At 40.6% G+C, this 21231-nt stretch overlaps 1 protein-coding gene across 3 annotated transcripts in view; it reads left to right on the top strand.

Annotated features, from left to right (window-relative positions):
- The first annotated feature begins 421 nt into the window (after positions 1–421).
- Positions 422–21231, top strand: part of YWHAZ (tyrosine 3-monooxygenase/tryptophan 5-monooxygenase activation protein zeta) — a 33333-nt gene continuing 12523 nt past the window's right edge. Inside the window, exons 1-3 of one of the 3 annotated variants that reach the window (XM_067018006.1) lie at positions 422–673; positions 1340–1522; positions 4424–4728. In XM_067018006.1, the coding sequence (XP_066874107.1) occupies positions 4435–4728 (294 nt within the window). In that variant the 5' untranslated portion in view covers positions 422–673; positions 1340–1522; positions 4424–4434. Of the gene's footprint in view, positions 674–893; positions 1523–4423; positions 4729–21231 lie in introns of those variants that run through there. The other 2 variants (XM_067018005.1, XM_059042983.2) reach the window with 2 other exon arrangements.

Below are 21231 nucleotides of genomic sequence, written 5' to 3'. Positions count from 1 at the left end.
ATTTAAAGGAAGACGGATCGGGGACATTTCACACTGTGAAAGCATCCCTTAGAACTTCCTTAAATTGACTGGGTGGAGGCCCTACCGTTTTAGGTTGGCTTGTTAATGCGGCACCTGCAATTTCCGCCGTTCTCTTTCCTCTCTTCCTGGCTCCCGGTCCCTGCTCCTTGCCCTGCCTGCGGGCCCACCGCCAGTTGGGTCAATCCGGGCCCCGGGAACCCCCGAGTCCCTAAAACCTTGCTTCAAGGAGAAAATACGTAATCATCATTACGTTTTAAACCACTGCAGCATAAGGTCTTTAATTGAAAGCTTTATTTGGACAGAAAAATGTAACCTACGAGAAACGAGGCAATACGGTCAAACCTTTTTCTTTGCCTCCCTTCTTGTTAAGGCCTCCACGGCCACCTCAAAGCCTCCATCTAAGGAAGCTGTCTTTTCCCCTCGGAGGTTGTAGGCTTTCTGAGAGCCTCCTTCCAGGCCTCAGCTCCGCCCGCCCACCCCACCTCAGCCCCACTTCGCGCCCACCCATTGTCCCCTCGCAGCTGTCATTTCGCGCTGATCCCCAAGTCCCGATTGGAAAACCATCCCGTCGCTCAGCCCACCCTCAGGGACCGGACGCCTCACTCTCTGCCGAGCCTTAAAAGGCCGCCGGCAGCTTTCCCCGAGCTAGCAGGTAAAGCCGCGGCGGCGGAAGGGAGAAAGGGAGGGGCCGCGCGCCCCGGTCGCCCCGCCCGGCGTGGGGGAGCAGAGGGCTAGCGCGCCACCACGCCCCCCCCCCCCCCGCCCCAAGTCCAGATCGTAATGCTCGCGCCGCGGAGCCACTCTCGTAATCCCGCCCCTCGGATGGCCCCGGGGGCAGCTACCACAGCGAAACACTGAGGGCGGGGCGGGCCAGACGGCTGGGAGGTGGTGGTGGGGGAGGATGTGAAAGGTCCCGGATGTTGCTGAACGGGAGCCCCTTCTAGAGGGAGTAACTGGCGCAGGCGCAGAAGGATCGCACGAAAAGCTACGGTGGGGGTGGGGAGAAATTTCCTCCTGGCTGGGTTAGAAGAGTGAGCCGGCGAAGGTAGCGGGGGGATCCGAAGGGAAGGCGAGTGAGGGGTGGGGGTATTGGTGGCCAGGAGAAAAAAAAAAAAAAAGCTTTCTGTTCAGGCGCACTCAGGACAGGAGTAGAAAAGCTGGAAGCCGAGCGGGCTGGAGAGGAGTGTTGGGAGCGGAGAGGACGCGCGCTCCTCCGCTCGCCCTCTAGTGCGGGCGGGCAGGACGGCCCCGCGCTGGGGAGCGGCGGTTGCTCTGGGCCCCCTGAGCTGTGGGCACCAATCAACGGTTGCCATAGCAGCGTTTGACGTCATCGTGCGTGTGGCGCCCCTGCTGCCGGGGCTGGTGATTGGAGGAAACCCCGTGTCTGCGGAGCGGCTGTAGCCTGTGAGCAGCGAGATCCAGGGACAGAGTCTCAGCCTCGCCGCTGCCGCCCAGAGACCGCTGAGCCCCGTCCGTCCGTCGCCACCCACTCCGGACACAGGTAAGGGACCCGGCCGCCGCCGCCTCGCCCGGCTCCTTCCTGTCCCAGGCCAGCCTTCCGAAAGCGCGGGGGCCGTCCCCGCTCCTCATCCCTTCAGCTCCACTCGCCCGGCGGGAGCGGCGCTGTGCTGAGGTGGAGTCTCCTCAGGCGGAGACGGGCGGCGGCTTCTCTTCCGCTGGATTCGGGCGGGCGGCTCGCGGCTGCTTCGGGCTACTTGCTTCCGCATCGACGCCTCGGCCGCGATGAGCGCCCGGCCCCGATCCCGTTCCCCTTGGTGGGAAGGGCGCCCACACACCAGATCCCCGGGACCCGCCCGGTCGCCGGCTCCCGGCGGTGGCCGAGGCACCGCCGGCTGCGACCCGTTCCCACCCGCGCCCCCGAAGCTCCTTCCTCAGCGCCGCCCCGCTGCCTGCTTCCGCCCGAGATAATGACTCGGCGGCTGCGGGCATTGCAGTGGCGCAGGTGAGGCCGCCCCCTCCCCGCCGCCCCCCCTCCCCTCCCCTCCCCTCCCCTCCCCTCCCCTCCCCTCCCCTCCCCTCCCCTCCCCTGCCTCTCCCGCCCGCTCCTCGGCGCAGCCTCCGCGCCCTGCGCTGCGGCGGAGGCACCCAGCCCTCCCCCACCCGGGCGGCGGCGCGGCGGGAGGCCCGGGCACCGGGCTGCGAGCCGAGGCGGCCCGGAAGCGCCCGCCAGGTAGACCTGGGCGAGGCCGCACTTCGGGAGAGCCGGCTCCGGGGTGGGGCTCGCCCGCGACCCAGAGCCGAATTTCCTGGGTTCCGCGGGGGGGTGGGGACGGACTTGAATATTCCTGGCGGGTGGGGGATGGGCTGGCTTTCTGTTCCCGGGGCTGGGAGCCCAGGTAGGGATGGGGATGAGGAAGACGGTGGGCCGCGCGTCTCGCTCGCTCCCGCGGGGCTGGAACTGAAGGGTCCTGGTCTGGGTGTGTAGACGGGGACCCCGCTCTGCGGGGCGAGTGAGCCAGAGCATAACAGCCGGCGGTGGCCCGGCTCGCCTGGGTGTGGCTCGCCCCTCCCCCACCTGCCGCAGCTGTCGGATCCCCGTAGACTAAGTGAGCACCCGCGGTGGCCGGTGGCGGACGGACGCCGGTGGGAGAGTGGGGTGTGTCTGCGGCCGGCCCGTCTGGTTCCGCTTCTGCGGGCGGCACTGGCGTCGGTGCCCTCCGCGCGGGCGGCTCCCCCTCCCCGGCTCGGGCGGGGGCGCGCGGCTCCTCCCTCCGGCCCCGGTGGGGGAATTAACACTCGGCAGTAGGTTGGGCTCCTTGACACAGATCCGCCATGACAAAGAGGGAGACTCGGGGACCGAGCGGAGGCACCAGCTTGGGCGGAGCCAAGGAGGGGGGGGTTGCGGATGGCGCGGACTGAAGGGTTTGCACTTTAAAGTCGCAGTCGGCCCGTTTTCGTTTCACCCACCTCGACGTCTTAGGCCGGTTAAGGGTTAAATGGGTGCGGCCAGTCCTTGGAGCGCTGCTTATTCTGAGAAACCTAATCCATTTCCCGCTTGTACCCGAGGGGTTGGGGAGAGAAACCTTTGTACTGGTCTTAGATAATTTTCATTAGAAGCTGCGTTAGTCCGAGAGCATTTTTGAGTTCCTAGGGGAGAAATTAGTAATTTCAAGAAGAGGGGGGTGGGGAGGTTATGCGATCACAAATTTTAGTTTTCGCATTGAAACAGTCTAGTTTCCATTCAAGCTCGCAAATTGCTTGTTCAAACACAGGATCTATGCCGATTTGCTTTTTTGAAAAAAAAGTATTGTGGGATTTCGCTGGGAAGGTAAAGAAAGGGAGTCATTTCCCGTAGTGAATGACAGTGACTTTTCTGTTCATCATAAATCCTGTACCCTGTGGGACCACTGTATGGGTTAGTATCTTTCTGTGCTGCTTTAGGACTTTTCAAAAGGATATATTAAGGAATAGTAAAACGGGGGAAATTGAAAAGTCGAAGGGGCTTTAAAATGAGAAAGAATTAGGAAGTTACGATATAAGGGCAGCTCGGGTGATAATGTATTCAATTAAATTTTGACTACTAGGAACAATGCAGTAATTCTGCATTTAAACTGAACAATGACATCAGAAACACTGGTGACACCGGGAAGCACTTAATATATACATTTTAGTGCTCGCAGATAGTAAGAATCGAAGTTCCAGGATTCATGGGTGTTATTTTTTAAGCCTGTGTGCATATAACAAGGTACAGATAAATGAAGCCTTAGGGTCAGTTATGTATTGATCCTTGGTGGTGGCTTTATATCTTAAAACAAGCAGTTTGGTCATTTCTTCCAGAAAACTGGCATGCTACGATCAGCTGTTGCAAAGATCAGTGGACTTGGGGTGGGGGGGGTACCAACTAAAATTTAAACATTCCAGACAAGAGTAGCTATTAACAAAGTAAAAGGACATGAATTACATTCAACTGACAGGTATCGTGATTCTGGGAGTGTGATAGTGTAATGTTCTTCATAGGTGGTGTTTTCACTAAAAGCTGCTTAATTTTGGATTGTTTAGTGATATTTGAAACTGGAGTTGAGATTTTGACCAAGTAAGATAACGGTTGGTTTTTAAGGCCGCCTCTTGGTGAAATGTGCTTTAACCTTATGTGAAATTAGGATCTTCTGAACAAAGATGAGGTAATGCAATTTTAGTTTTGCTAAAACCAGTGTTAATGGCTTTAAATGTACCCTTTGCATACTGAGCATACCAGTTTTTTTTTTCTTAGCATTCTTTTGTGAGGCTGCATTAAATTTCTTGTGTAAAGAATCTTCCATAGGTAATTATGTTTGAGCAGTTAACATAGCTTGTTTACAAAAGGTATAATTTTCAGTCTGTTTGTTTTAATGGAAAAAAATATCTAAATACTACTTTTTTTTTTTTTTTTTTTTTCCGGCAGAACATCCAGTCATGGATAAAAATGAGCTGGTGCAGAAGGCCAAACTGGCCGAGCAGGCTGAGCGGTATGACGACATGGCGGCCTGCATGAAGTCTGTAACTGAGCAAGGAGCTGAATTATCCAATGAGGAGAGGAATCTTCTCTCAGTTGCTTATAAAAATGTTGTAGGAGCTCGTAGGTCATCTTGGAGGGTCGTCTCAAGTATTGAGCAAAAGACGGAAGGTGCTGAGAAAAAACAGCAGATGGCTCGAGAATACAGAGAGAAAATTGAGACCGAGCTAAGAGATATCTGCAATGATGTACTGGTGAGAATCAAACCATTCAGTTTAGCGTCGCTATGATATAGAGTTCCTGTAATGCATATCAGTTAGGTTACTCTCAACTTTTTCTTTGGTTTTTCTTTTCCTTTTAAAAATGGGGTGTTTTCGATTTCCAAGTCTTTCAGGGTGTCATTACTGAAGGATGTTAAAACAATTGTATAAGGTAAATGCAAAGATGATTATCAGTCAGTTCAAATAGATTAGTAGTGTTTTTTGTTCTAATTGAAAAGGTAAAGTAATAGTATATCGTTTCAGTTATGGTTAGAATATTTGTAGTAGTTTGAGAGCTGATTTTCTTTAAAGTACATATATGGATGCAGGAATTTTACATACCCTGTTTTAGGTAAGATGTAATAGGAGACTCACTGTAGACTTAGTAGCCTTCCCTGGATTAGCCACTATAATGTTAATGTAATGAGTCAGCCATGCGGAAAACTGGCTTCACAGTTGCTTTTGCCTCTTCCTGCGTTTAAGTGTTGGAGGTCAACTTTGAACACTGACAACCACAATAAAAGATTATGAAAAACTCAAGCTTGATTTTTCTAGGTTCATTCAAGAAGTATTTTAAGTATTCAGTATCTACTTGTTGAAGCACTGCTTCTCTAAATAGCTTTAAAGAATTGAACATTACATTTTGGTTAATTTTAAAATTTTGTTACAAATGATGATTTTCTGTGGCAGAAAAGTTTTAAGTCTGAGGATAAATTGGTAGAAGATCCAACCATTTAGCATATAACAACCTATATACTCTTAATACTTTCCCCTTTTAATGAACCAGAAGTTTTTGGAATAATATTTGAAGTGGGTTTTACTAAATGATTTCTCTTGTATTTCAGGACTTCAGGTTACACATTGGGTCTCAGTATGGCAGGGCTCTGGTATATAGAGAGATGCAGTATCCCAATTCCTCTGAAAATCTAGCTGCACTACTTAATTATTTGAACCTTGTTCACGGAAGAAATACTATAACGAGCGATCTAGGATTATTTCTCATGTTGTGGGTTTGGAGTTTTTGTTAAAGTTATAATGGTATTATGATTCCTTTATACTAGTCTGAGACTAATGGAATATTTTCAGTTCCTAGATTATGAGTATTTTTCTTAAATGATAATTTTCTTTAGGCTATCTTTTTAAAGAACAATAATATTTTTTATCTTAACGTGGGCGCAGTCTTGTGTGGTATCTGTCTTGTGTGTGGTTTGTTTTTGATTGCTTACTTGAAATCTTTACATTGATAAGCTATCATTCATTTCTAAGATGAGAAGGGAGTGTTCTGGCTTTTATTGATACTAAATGACAGATGCTTATTTTGTGGTTAGCTAAGGTAATAAGAATATTTAAAATTTGAAAATACGATGTTTTCCTATAATAAAAAACATGTCGGGCTTTTCCCACCTTGCTCTGTTTACTGATTAGTACCTGTGTACGTTACTGAGTTTTGTTCGCTCTGATGTTTTCCCTCCAATTACACCTAGTAGATCAAATAATTTTTATTTTGGTTTCAAAGAGTTTGCTACAAGTTATAATTTCCCTTAACACAAAAGTCAATTTTAGGAATAAATGGGGGATGCAGTAACATTTACCCTCTACTTACAGCTTATTTGTGATTCCAGGTAGGTATTTGCATGTTTTCCACACAAGAAGTATAAAAGGTCCTGTCATTGTGAGGATTTTCCTAGGAAAAGACTATAGCAGTTTTAACTTTACTTCCCTTTGGTTTCCTTATCAAGGAAAAAAAATAGGATCAGTGGGTGAAAATAACTGGATTAATCTCTAAATAGCTTCTCCTTGTTGATATGATTATTAAGGGGGTTTCATACTGGTCACTACCCATGTTCTCCTTCAGAATAGCACTGGCTTCTTACCAAGTCTAAACGAAATTTCTACTTCGAAAGTATGGATAAGTGAAAGTTTAATTCCTTTATTATACAAAAGACTCAGAGAATCCTAATCAAGCGTTTGCTTCCAGACTTAGTCTTTTCGAAAGTAAAGCTCCATTAGTGATCTTTGCATGGCTCATGCCTCCTAACATACAGTAGATACTCAAGTATTTGTTTAAGTAAATGAGCAAAAAGGCTTCTTTTGGAAAAGAGGATAATAGAACTAGGTCAGCAGCACTGCTAATTTTCCAAGGCCTTTTCTGTTTCAACTTGGGCAAATTCGATATTTACAGATACTGTGATTCATTACAGGCAGGCTTCTTTCTTTCCCTGTCATTTTTTTTCAGGCAGGTCATGTTGACTCTGGAAGCATCTTGCATAAAATTCCTTTTCCCCTTTTTAGTAAAATGGAAGAGTAAAATATAGCAGAACTGTTACTTCTCCTAGAGAAAAAAATTGTTTGAACTGATTTACTTGATGATTAATGAAAGTGTGCTTAATTATATCTCTATCTTATAAAAATATAACCAGTTGTAATTTTTATTACTCTAGTTTTTTTCTGAACTTTGACTTTTAATTTGAGGAAAACAAGCAGGTAATTCCTTTTCAGAATTAACATTATTGGCTGGTGGCATCAGTGATGAACCAGACTTCATTTTCTATTGAGTACCTGTATCATACTGGCTAAGAAAATATTCTCTTTCTTCCTACTAGTGGGAACTAACCTCCACGGTTCAAAGTTCTTCTGAAGACCTCTTTAGTCCATTATTAGGTTACTGCCATTCTGGTTATGTGCACTTTATCAAGTGTTTGCTTAATTTATACCATTTACTTAAGCAGAGAAAGAGCAGGGAACATGTTATTTGGACAAAAGTTTTAGAGCATTACTGTGGAAAATGGTCACTGACTTTATTCTTCACAACATGGACTTCTCTTAATGCCAAAAAATTTGCAGTTTTCTTCCTTGTGTCGTTAAATTGTGAACTAACGTAGTCTGCCTTTTCTACCATATCTTAGACCAAAAGCTCTCGTGTTAGTGGGGGAGGGGATCAACACCTCTTCTGCCTAAACTCACAAGAAGCCAAAAAATGGGGTAGTTTATCTTGAACATGATGAAATGGAAAATGAAATGAGGATATGTATACTATATTGAACCTAATTCAAACTCAAAGAAGAATGTAGTGTCATTAAAAAGAGCTCCAGGTTTTGAGTCAAACCAACTTTTTACCATTGAATAGCCAAGTGGCTTAAAGAAATCTTTCATTCCTCAGAGAAAACTGAGCTCAATTAAATGGGAATAATATCTACCCCATAGGATTGTTTTGGAGAAAGAAAATCAGGTACTCTTAGTGCCCCAATTTATCTCAGTTTTGGGCTTCTGTTTAAAGCAGTGACAATAGTACAAACCTGTTTCTATATAATATAGAGGTCTCTTAACTCAGGAGTACAAGAATGGGAATTAAAAGATGCAAGAAGCCTTAAAAATTGTGTATTTTTCTAGGGCAGAGGGCCTATATTGGCCAGCAAATTTTCAAAGGTTTCATTTAAAAATTGAAAGCCACTAGTATAAGGTAAAGAATGGCTCCCTTTCACAAATCAGTAAAATCATGAGTCTGCCATTTGTAACAGTTGGCAACAGTAGTTGTGTGATTGAGTTAACTTGACTGCATTCCATTTTATTATGCTTCTCTACATTTTTAAGGTGTGGTTGCTGGGCACTGGTTTTTATCTCTAGCTCATAGAACTGCCATTAAGCTGGAGCAAGCTAGGAAACCAGGCAGCTTTGGGGTCCTTCCTAGTTTGAATATGTTAACACATTTTTGACCAGAGACATCTTATAGCCACAGGCGTTAGTTTCTGCAGAAATCTCCCAGTCAGTAATGTGTTAATATGTGTCTTAGGCTTTAGAAACTGCTATATAGAGTTTTAAGTTGAAAATTACTAGGCAGTTCACTTATTGCAATAAGGGCTTCTCAGAAGAATTTTGCAGTGTTATATTCATTTTCACAACTGTATATATTTACATGTTTTTGTCAATAACTGCTTTTGGTATGTTTCAGAGTACAAAGACCTTATGTGACATAGCAGATAGCAACAGTCCCTTCCAGGAAGGAGTACATTGGATAGTCTTTTGGGGAACAAAATTCAGTAGTCTTTTTAAAAGAGTTTTCATGATAACCATTAAACATTGACCCTGGTGAGGTATTTTGTATATTTGGGAAGTCTGAGGTATGTGAAGTGTAAATGAAAGAAAATAAAGGAACAAAGAAAGGAGAGGTAGATGTTTGGTGGGAAGGGAAAGAATAACAGCTTGATCAAGAGCAACAGGTTACCTGTCCTTTTTTGGCATAGCAATACTTAGATAAGAATGAAGTCTTTCCTGCCTGTTCTAGGAGGAGATATAGATGACCTGGAGATGTTTAGTGATTAGATGAGCTGTGAAGATAGTTAAAAGTGAACTAAGAGGAGAAGATGAAAGGATTCAAAATTGGACTTAAAGCAAAAAACCTGAGTAAAATCTTAAAGTAGAGGAGGAACGTGCACACTTATGCATCTAATCTGCCCAAGAAAGAGGAAGAAATTGTATTCAGCCCTAGCAGAGGCTTTTGAATTAGAAAGGAGGAAAAATAGAGCTACCTTAGAGTTGTAATAGCGTATGGAGAGTAATTTTGCTTTTCATTTTTTCTTCTAAAAACCCAACTTTATCAGTAAAGAAATCTTACTGGTAACACCTCAATAGTGGTACAGTAGAAGACCCAATTTAGTTGCTTAATTGGAAAGTGGTTAAAGTATGTGTTCATACTTGGTCTAAACATTTATTTTCAATTAAAACAGTTGTGTATGTTCATTTGCTCATTGCTAATATGGAGCTAAGACCTTTTCTTTGAATATGCATAGATCTACAGTTTGGAAATAATGTACTAGACACCCCTAAAATAGATGCATCCTTTACAAAATGCTGTTTGAGTTTGTATAGCAGAGTGAGAACTTAAAAGCTAGAAGAGTAATCAGTTCATAATCCTAGAAATATGCAATTTTTCTAATCTTTTAGTTGTTTGAATAACCCAAGTGGTGTGCGTGTGTGCGAGAGTGTGTGACTCTCCTTCAAAAACTAGTCGTTCGGTGCATTCAGCTTAGTTTTCATAGGAACACTTCTTTTCATACTTATATTTCATAACACTTAAGTAACATACCATTTTAAGTAATTATAGCCAAGTATAATGGCATAGTTTGGAGAACAGATATGGGACTCGATAAGGATATAACTGCTGATAGAAACTGAAGGGAGTTCCAGAGAGTAGCCGAAAAACCTATCTGAAGTATTTAGCCCAAAGTCATGGGCATGATTGATGATTACTTAGGAATGAAAGGCCTAATGTAAAGCCAGTCTATTAGGTAAGTAGGATTTGGTTAATCCAGCAAATTAAGTGATGGTTCATTCTATCAGAACAGTAGGTGGGAACATTGCTTTATTTAAAAGCCTTTTCCAATAATTTTGCAAGAGATTAGGAGGAGAGAGGGATACTGGGTTAGATCATGAAGGGTCTACTATGTTATAAATTAAGGAATGTGGGACTTAATGGCTGTATGAAAACTTCAGGCAAAGGAAGTGACACCAGATTTTGCCTCTTACAAGGTGTGTTGATAGACATGCAAAAATAATTCTGCTTTTATAAAGAAAATCAGAGCTTTTGATTTGACCATTTTTTTGATTTCTGATCATCCAGTTCTGTTCTTTGGACTAACTTTCTCCTTTTACTAATGTCAGAAGTAGATTCTCAGTGCCCTCCATCATAGTTTATCATCATTCATATATTAACCGTGGGGTTTTTTTTTTTTTTTTTTGAATTGGGGCTTTAACCTATGAAAGACATAGGGTTTTTTTCCCCCCCATGAATATAATACCTATTTTCATATCTGATGACTGGTTCTACCACATAGAGGGAGCCCAGTATGTGAAATAGTTCTTCATTTATAAAATTAAATGTTACTGGACCATTTAGATTAATTTGACCACAAGTTTTTTATTCCAAAATAGGTGATCTTTGACACATTTATATTGCAGAACATTTGTGTATATGAGAAATTTTTAAGTCAAAATTATGGGTGTTCTGATGTCAGCTAAGTTAAAAACTTAATGTAGTCCATTGAAATTCTAATAAGCATTAGAATTTTTTTCTAGAATTCCTGAGATATTCCTCTTGTGATTTCATCCTGGTTTCCATAGCCCTTTTCTTTATTATGGTTTTACATTGAGAATAAACACTGCTCTTTAGAGGATTTAGAATTGCTGTCAATTTCAGCGTGCTACAAGCAAAGAGTTCATCTTCCCTTTGAAACTACCTGTCCTTTCTAACCTCTTAATTTTTAGCACATTTTCTAGACTTAATCAAAATGACATCTTGGACTCAACTTTGACTTCATTTTCTGATTGCAAGTTATTGCTGTGTTGCCTCCATCATAGGTTCTCAACCCTTTACATTGTTGATACTCATTTGTATGATGCACTCCCATGGGTAGTACCCAGGATTATCCTATTTGCCATTGCCATTGTACTAGTTGGTAGTAGTTCTACTCCTTACTCTCCCACTCAGAAGCATATTGGCAAGAAAGTGATGGTGTAAGGAAGGGTAAACTTGACCTAATTTTAATGGACGGAAGCTAAATTGTAAACCTTTTATAGCTAGTGGTGGTCATTCACTCGGACTTGCTATCCCGGTTCTATGCTATAGACAGACAGCTCTTACTTTTCTTACCTTTTTATAAAACAGTGCTTTCCTTCTGTTCATTTGCTCCATCTTTGCCAGAATACCCTCTATAAAGCCTTCAGCTCTAGTTTGGTCTTTTTACTTTCCCTGACACAAGCCATTGCTAATTCCCATCTTTATGGCCCGAGGGTTTCCTGAGGTTTTCATTACTCTGATTTGTAACTTATTTTAATTTTGATGTCCATGTTGTTTTTGAACTTTAGAAGATTGGCTCTATTTCTTTATTCCCCTTAAAAACAGGACCATTGGGGCTTCCCTGGTGGCGCAGTGGTTGGGAGTCCGCCTGCCGATGCAGGGGACGCAGGTTCGTGCCCCGGTCCGGGAAGATCCCACATGCCGCGGAGTGTCTGGGCCCGTGAGCCATGGTCGCTGAGCCTGCGCGTCCAGAGCCTGCGCTCCGCAGCGGGAGGGGCCACAACAGTGAGAGGCCCGCGTACTCCAAAAAAAAAACAGGACCATTGACATTTGTGGTATTTAATATGTAAAGTACGCTGAAGGAATGATACGCTTAATATTTAGGTGTCACAAATTTGAATTTGGCTTGGGAGAAATGGCATGCTTAGCCACCACATTCTTATCAGTTCCCATTTGTACTAAGTACATTTATTTGCAACAGGTCATTCTCCTTTATTCTCCAGTGAGCATTTCCCTATAATGATGAAAACCTTGTATCTGTAAAAATTGCTATGCAGTAGCAGTTGTCGTTTGTCACTGATATAGTTTTGCATTTTCTGGTAAGGTATAATGAATGTAACATAAGTAGTGGTGTAGTATAAAATAGTCTAATATCTTGGCAGATTTCACTAATGTTTTTCTGTTGACATTAGTTTGCTATAATGTGGATCTTGAGGGCAACAAAGCATGGTTGAATATATCTGACTTCTGCCAGTTGGTCCTGTTGTATGGCACATTCACGTTTGTTTGTATTGGAATAGATAACTAAAAGGTTTCAGCATATAAGCTTTTTCTTTCTTTTGACAGAATTTGTGAGTTTTCTTCCCTTCTCCCCCAAACAAAAATATGGTTACAATGGTATTCGCTATAGGTAGGATGGCAAAGTAAGGACAGACAGTCAAATGTTAATCTATAGAGTTAAGTAAGTCAAACTAAGACTTTGTCCAGTTGGTTGACTTGTATGCATGTTCATTCTTTTAAAACGTAGAAAAGGTGCAATTTTTGTAGTATTGGAATTGCATTTATTTGAATTGCTTAATGAATTTGACATCATTAGAGAAGTTAGAAATGTTTTAGGGGAGGTTAACTTCCATTTCGCAAACAAGTTTCAGGATCTACGAGTTTTTTTAAATTAGCGGTATTACCAAGGAACCCAGTGGTGAGTTGAATGTTTCTCATCTAAGTGATTAAATACAAATGCTTTTCTGAGAAAGACCTACTTCTCTTGTTGATCCAAGACTAATGAATTGTCAACTCATAATTATTTTTGCTCCTTAAAACAACATACATTAAACACCATTGCCCAGAATTTCAAAGGAGTACTTGGACCACATTCAACCAAGGGACACGTGATGAAAATCCTACTCAAGACACGTTACCTTTAAAATGTGATTCTGGGAAATTGACAGTTGAGGACAGTGTATAGGTAGGCAGTAGTATTCTTAGAACAAGCAAATTCTCAAGTCAGTAATTTGATGAGTGTTCTACTACGGTGTTTAGAAGATGTTTGGAAATATGACATCAAACGGGATCATAACACTTTGTTAACAGTAATGACTTTTCCCTTCAGTTTCCCATTTGATAGTTTCCATCTGACAAGAGGATTATCATCAGACTTAAATTTAATTGGATCATAGGGATAAGACTTGAAGAATAATCTTATGTAATATTTCTAAAAAATAAACTATAATGTGTGCTGATTTACTTTAAAGGAGACTATGCAGACTTTTGGTGTTTGAATTTTTAAAGTTCATTTTATGACTCTGGGCAGGTATTACATCTCTGTGACTCTTATTTCCACATTTGCAAAATGGAAATAATAATAGCATCTACCTCTAGGATATTTTATATAGAGTTAATACATCCGCCTGGTAATAGTAGATAGCAAATATACTGCTTACCTTTTGTGCTTCTTTGTTATCACTTAATTGTGGCTTGATTTATTAATTTTGGATTAAATTTAAGAGAATTTTAATAAACTGCTTAAACTTTAAATTTAATATTTATTGATTACTTGCTACTTTATAAGCCCTGTGCATAAAGAAAAACATAATAAATATAAAAAGCCTCTGCTTATAAAAAGAATCTCAACAACCTAGAGGGGAAAGTACCATGTGTTGGTCAAATTCAGAAGAGCTGGTCTTCAACCTTCTTTTTTAAAAGTGGCTGATAATCTGGTCCCATTAAGGAATTATACATAACACACAATGTGCATGTGCAAGTTTAAAAAACACTATAAAACTGAGGTTTTTAAAACAAAAAATGCTTTGTGATGGAAATATTGGGAAATGGGGCCTTGATTGGTGAGAAACTTCAGCCCAAGTAGGTCAACATTAATGCCAGCTCTGAGAAGGGCTCTGGGAAAAGGGAGAAGGAAAGCCCCCTAGTGTCAGACAGTTTTAGCAGTTATCACTCAATGCGCAATAATTTCTTTTTGGTACTTTTCACCATCTTTTAATCTTTAGGAGGTATGAATATGACTATTTTCGAATATGACTAAAATACTAATTTTCAAAAAAAAAACATTTTAGAACACTCCAGGCTTTCTATCAGCATTGAGTTTTTATGTGGTTATCTTTTTGTTTCATTTTTGGTAAGAATCAGGGAGCCAGCTACTCTGGCTTTTTAACAGGAATTAAAATGAAATTTTAGGCTGGTTTCAACATTCCTTAAACATCAGAGAATAATATATCTTGGCTTTATCAAATTCCTTGTTGCTATTTTAAAAGTTAGATGGTGCAAATTTGCCATCTATTTCTTATTAGTGGAAAATGCATTCAGTTAAGTGACTGGTCAGAGTCCTCTATGATTCCATCCTTGAAGTTAAGAAGTTCTTAACTTCCCTTCCTATCTGTATGACTTAATCATTTATAGAACACCTAAAATTTTACTGTGTGCCAACATTGCACAGAAAGGTGAGTGCACAGAAAGTCTTCAAATACCTACCAAATTAGTTCTTGACATCATCTAATTCATTAGCAGTTTTGGTGGAGCACTTTTGGAAGCAACTGGTGGAGTTGCAATGGAAAGAAAGGAAAGCAATGCAGCCACAAGAGGGAGTAAGAGAATAATTTCTAAATTGATGGGCCTTTGTTGCAATGAAAATAGCTGCTTGCCTTTTAGAATTTTGAGACTTCAGGAATGATAAAAGTCTCAGGGGCTCTACAGAATAAAGTGAAAGTTCTGGGAAAATTCTCTGCACAAGGGAATTGTGCAGGACCAGAATTGTGAACTTCTACGTTGTGCTATAGAATTTGAATTAAACTTCATATTGAGGATATTATTTAAAATGACATTTGTGGGGCTTTTGAGTTTCTTAATTGAATAATAAAATAAATTGGGAGGTGAATTTTATAGAATCATTGGATTGGGGGCTTGAAGGAGCATCTACCCTAGCTTTTTCATTTTCACAGATCAAGAAGCTGAAGCAAAATAAGACTTTGTCCAGTTGCGTGACCTGTATGCATGTTTGTTAATCTAGGAGAGATCCTGTTGCGTTTAATTTACGAGGAGTGCCCAATTTTTGTTGCATTGGAATTTCATGTATTTGAATTGTTTAATGAGTTGGACATTAGAGAAGTTATAAGTGTTTTTTAGAGAAGGTTAAATCCCATCTTGTAACTGGAAAAATGACCACTTCAATTTCATTAAAAGTGATGGCTTTTTAGTTTTAGACTATATTTTAAAGTTCTGTATTTAAGTGAAAATAGCAAGAATCACACTTGAGGGCCTTGTGCCTCAAGTTCTTGGCACCTTTTCCCTTTCAGCCATCGTCATTTTTTGTGCCTGATTGGTATGAAAGCGTACTATCTATATCCTGGCCTCTTTTCCTTTGTGTTCAGGGAAGAGGGCCATGATAGTGCAGTCTAAAACAGAGCAATGGGTTGTAGAGGCTTGGTCTTCCCCATGCACACATCTGGTGAAATCAAGTCAAAGGAGACACTTGCCCAGCTGTGTTTTCAAATTGCAGTCCTTAAATGTCTCATTAGAGGTTGATTCTTTTGCTTTAATATTCTGGGATTATTTACTGTTTGCTTAGTGACTTTTTAATGTATATTAATTAATGGAAATTAAATTTAACAGTATAACCAATTGTTGGAATACTCTCCAAGACAAAGTGAGAACCTCCTCTCCACCCCTCATTTTTATTTGCAGACGCATCACTTATTTTTGTGACCTTTTTTTCTCCTAAATACAAGTTTTACCAGCCCAATAAGGAAATTTGAAAAACATAGATGAGCACATAAAGGGTATAAGAGTGGAGAACAAAACTCACTGATAATGCCGTCTTCCAGAAATAAGTCACTTTTTTCTTTAATCACTTAAAAAAAATATTTATTTTTGGCTGCACTGCATCTTTGTTGCTGTGCACGGGCTTTCTCTAGTTACGGCGAGTGGGGGCTACTCTTTGTTGCAGTGCAGGGCTTCTTATTGCGGTGGCTTCTCTTGTTGTGGAGCACAGACTCTAGGCATGCGGGCTCAGTAGTTGTGGCTCAGTGGGCTCTAGAGCGCAGGCTCAGTAGTTACGGCACACGGGCTTAGTTGCTCTGCCGCATGTGGGGATCTTCCCAGACTAGGGCTCAAACCCGTGTCCCCTGCATTGGCAGGTGGATTCTTAACCACTGCCCCACCAGGGAAATCCCCCAGATATAGTCACTATTAAGAAGGTTTTTCTTTAAAACTTACTTTTGTTTTTTTTTTGTTGTTGTTGTTTTTTGTGGTACGCGGGCCTCTCACTGTTGTGGCCTCTCCCGCTGCGGAGCAGAGGCTCCGGACGCGCAGGCTCAGCGGCCATGGCTCACGGGCCCAGCCACTCCGCAGCATGTGGGATCTTCCTGGACCGGGGCAGGAACCCATGTCCCCTGCATCGGCAGGCGGATTCTCAACCACTGCGCCACCAGGGAAACCCTAAAACTTAACTTTTATATAAGTGTAATATTAAGTAACCAAAAGGGAAAATAGCTTCTTCTACATATGGTAATTAAACTGCCTTTCTAACCATTTATTTTTTAACTTTTTATTTTGTAATAAGTTCAAATTTTCCCATATATTCTTTACCTGATTCCCCAGATATTAACATGTGTAACTACAGTATAATGATCAAAATCAATAAATTAATAAAACAATGGATAAAATAAACTATTATATAACCTATAGCATGTACAAATTATACCACTATAATTGCCTAATTCTGGTCCAGAATTCAATCCAGGATCACAGTTTGCATTTCATTGTCATGTCTCCTTACTCTTTAATCTGGATCAGTTTTTCAGTCCTGGCCTTTTGCCACTTTTTTCAAGAGTACTGGCCAGTTGTTTTGTAGAATATCCCTCAATTTGGATTTGTCTGGTGATCCCTCATGAGTAAACTCAGATTGTGCATTTTGGGGAAGAATTCCTGGAAATGATATTGTGCCCTCCTTGGTGCATCATATTAGGAGACACATGTTGTTCTGTTACCGAACCATTATCTTCAGATAGGACATTATATTTGCTAATTTAAACAGCAGGGAGGACTTCTAAAAACACCCTGTAGTGTAAAAGTATCAATTTGTTTTTCAAGATAGATGCCCCGTAAGTATGATTACTTTATCAATGGTTAGAACTAAATATAGTTTGCCAAAGTCCTTTTTAAATGGGTTATGTAATTTTATAATGAATGGATTACTCTTTTGAAAGGGGGAAGAAATCCCAGCTCTATAACTTGTGATTTTCCTTTGAAATACATTTTCATTAATTGGCTTCATGTATTCTAATTGACAAGCTAAATCACAGCCACTAGCCCAGTGATTTAATTTGAGTGCATAGTGGCAGGTGGTCATTCTTTAGGGCTGAAATAAATATATAAACGGTTTATAATCAGGTCTTGTTGATTTTTTAAAGTTTAGTCTAAGGACCCTTACTCTCTACATTGTCTGATTCCCATTTAAGAAAAAAAGGAAAGGACAAGTGAGGAATAATGGTGGGGGGCAGGACGTGTTCAGTGCATTAGAGAAGCTTTCCTGGGGTGAAATTTGGAAGGAAGGTTTTGAAATGAATGCTACTGTGAAACACAAGATCAGTGAGGAGGTGTCATGATTTTGTGTTTGAAACTCTCATCACTCCTCTTGGTGGCAGAGTTGTAGTACCAAAATCTAGGTGTCCTGACTTGCAAACAAATTTACTCTACCTTGTTGCTTCGAACTGTCCTCCCACCCTATCTCTGGTGAAGTTTTGTAGTTGTCTCCCTTAGTCGCCCCCTCCAGAGGCATTACATAGTACCTGGCGCTTATCCAAGGGTCGTGAAAGCATATTAGGATATGCTTTGGCTGCACTTTGGCTGCTGTTTCTGAATATATGTGCTTAGTACAGCACCCAAACACCTGTCATTGAGCAATTTCTGGGTCTTTAAAGAAGCAGAACATTGTTCCTTTTTGAGCAAAATATTCATTTTCTAACCTACAATATCAACCTTAGTAATTTTTACTACATTTTATCTTAACTATCTGTTTAGAAGTTTGATAAGATGATGAACTTTTGATAGTCTTCTCAATGTTAGGTTTTTCTCCTTTAAGATTGTTCTAAGTTTTCTCTGCTATATTTAAATGAAGCTGTTCAAATTAGTCTACAAATTTGGCCTGGGGATTTGATGTTTGAGTGCCTAATGTGTGCAAAACGTTTGTCTTTAAGGAGCCTATAAGTAGATTAAGAATACATACGTGAAAAGTCAAAGGAGCAAAATCACAATTATTTTCAATTACACTTGCTCTGGATAACATGTTTCAGAGCATAGGATATAAAGTTCAAAAAACAAAACTCTTCTGATGTCATCCCACTTCCTCAGAGGTAATGTCTAATCTGTTTTGTATCCTCCTGGGAACTTGCAGTGCCCATGCAAACAGTTCTGTCCTTGAAGAATATACACAGGTAGGATCATATACAAACTATTATGTAAGTTGAACCCATGTAAGTTGAACCCACACACACAACACTTTGATGTATATCTTATGCTTCATTCCATACTGGCACGTACCACATTCTTTTTAATGTGGGTATAGTGTTTGATGAGTGTAACAATTTATTGAGCTAGTCCATTGTTGATATTGACAGAAATGAGGATATTTCCTTTTGTTTTTCCTTCAGTTGAAAGCTCTTCAGACCTGGGAGGTACAGAAAATGTAGACTAAACTGAATATTTTTGAGAATTGGCTTGAGGGATAACATAGTGTTAGAGCTGGGTATATTGAAAGGTGAATGGTACAGATTACTAAGTCAGTCAGCAGTTCTTAAGAGTGATCTGTGGACCCCTGGGAGTCCTGCTGGGGGGGAATTCATGAGGTCACACCTATTTTCTGTCTCTTTTACAGGTGAGAAACCTGAGGCCCAGAGAAATTTCAGAACTTCGTCAAGTTGACATAGCTAGTAAGCAGTGAACTGGGATTTGAACATAGGTAGTAAGCAGTGTAAGCCTGTGCCTTTTACAAGTCTGCTGTAAAAAGAACAAGTACTAACAGAAAATGTTTCCTTTGTCTTTTGTACTTTGATATAATTTAATCCTGTGGGTTTGTTTTTGTTTTTGTTTTGCTGTAATTACTTCAGTTTATCAGGAGGCACCACAAAACCAGGTGGGGAAGCCCAGAGCTCAGCAAGTCCCCGCCCTCTTTAATCCTGAGTTTTTAAATGAAAGGTTTTTTGTGCATTATTTCACCACTCTTATTAGATACACAAATTTTTGATTACTGAACCCAAACTGAAGTACTAAAGTTGAGAGTACAAGTGCACTAAAGCAGATTTTTTGGATGTCAAGATCCCCATGTCTTATATTTACATCTAACTGAGTAGAGTACCTACTCTTTTAGGAGCTGTGATTGGTGCCTTCCTGTTTATACTCTCATTTAGACCTCGTAGCGGCCTTTTGAAGTAGATTTTCATTTTAATCATTTGTAAATATATTTTTTATTAAAAAATCATTTTATAAAATTAAATTTCATTTAATTCTTTAATAGATGAGAAAACTAAGGGTCTTGAGAGATTAACTTGCCTGAGATCTCAAAATTGATGAGAGTGGGATTTAAGGTCTGCCTGATTTTAGTTTATACTGTTTCTATTACACCAAGCTGTTGCTCCAAGAAATGCTTGGATGCCCAGAGATTAGGGCCTTGCTTGCAGCTCAGGCTGCAGTTTTGGTGTTTTAGGTAGTTTCTAGTCTTGATTGTTCCTACAGATTTGATATTTTACTCTTCTTATTTCAAGCTGTAATCATATCAAAGGACAGTGCGAGAGGTATATCACTAGAATAGAGATGGATTTTCAGTTTACAAATTTTTTATTAGAAATATTTGACCACAGTTAGAATTGAATGTTTATTGAAATTCCTAGTGGGGGCAGGTTGAGCCTGCCTCAAGAAGGGCAGTCAGAACTAGGTAACCTGTCAGTTTGTGTGGTTCCTTAATGTTAATACACTCCAAAGTCAAAGCATTGATGTTAAATAGACCATCTTTGGATCAAGCATGTGCTAGAAACTATTAATATATTCTGCCTTGGGTAAATTGACTGGCTTGGAGGAAAAATCATTACTTGACCCCGTATCTTAAGTGTTCTTACAACCTAAGAGGTTAATTGTACATGGTGCTGTAGAGGGGAAAAAAAAAAAAAAATCTTTTAACTCTAAAATCTCAAGCTCCACGTAATTTATCCATTGATTAGATTAAGGTTCAGCGCCCTCTCCAGAACTATAGCATGTATTTAGCTCTGGATTATGAACCATTTACAGAGACATTTCAGATGTGGGCTTCATGCTTTCAATCCCACATAACGTTAAGTGGGGATGACTGCTGTATAAAGTCAGAATATGCATTAACTCTAATTCAGCAGATTAATTAGGTATTTTTAAATGGCCATGGTTATCTTTAAAAGACAGTAGCTGTCATCACAAACATTTTTTTAAACTGCTTGAGGGGAACTACTGTGAATCTCTAAATCAAATTCTATTTCAGCAAGATCCGTATTGACACTATATATAGTACAGCTGCTCTTCAGACAAGTAACTACTCCCTCCCTATTGTTTGATAACATTTTAACGGTCATATTTAGCGTATAATGCTGATGTGAAAAATTTTTAAAAATCATATAGGTAGTGATTATAAAAAGATTTAGCTTTTTAATTTTTTCTACAAAAAATTCACACCATTTTTCCATTTTCACTAGTTCTTTTCAATTTCATATTAGTAATTCATTATCAATACCAGTAACTAAGAAAAAATGCTTCCTTCAATTGTGTGACAGAAACTGCTATCTGTTTACTAAAACTGAGGCTCCCCTTTAATTCCTGTGTGCACAGCTGGACCAGATTTCCCAGTGTCCCCCTTAAATACAGGCAAGTGACTGTTTTTACCAATGGAATGTACATGCGGGCAGTGGGTACTAACTTAAGACTACGTGCTCCTTCATGTTATTTTTTTCTCTGTCTGGCTAAAATGGAGATCAGCTCAATATTAACATTGTAGTCTCAGTTAAGTGCTTGAGTGTAAGATGTTATTAAAGTTTGTGTTTGACCTGAAAATCCTTTTCTGTTATAAATTACATTTAGATTAGAAAGTCAGTGTTATGTGGAGAATTTTACAAGTGGAAGGTTCATCAGTAGTCAGCCTAACCATTGCTTTATAAGTAGAAATTGTGACACCTCAT

The sequence above is a fragment of the Kogia breviceps genome, chromosome 17 (assembly GCF_026419965.1).
Source record: "Kogia breviceps isolate mKogBre1 chromosome 17, mKogBre1 haplotype 1, whole genome shotgun sequence".
Lineage (NCBI taxonomy): Eukaryota > Metazoa > Chordata > Mammalia > Artiodactyla > Physeteridae > Kogia > Kogia breviceps.
Note: the sequence above shows the minus strand (reverse complement) of the source record. Positions and strands in the feature narration are given on the sequence as shown.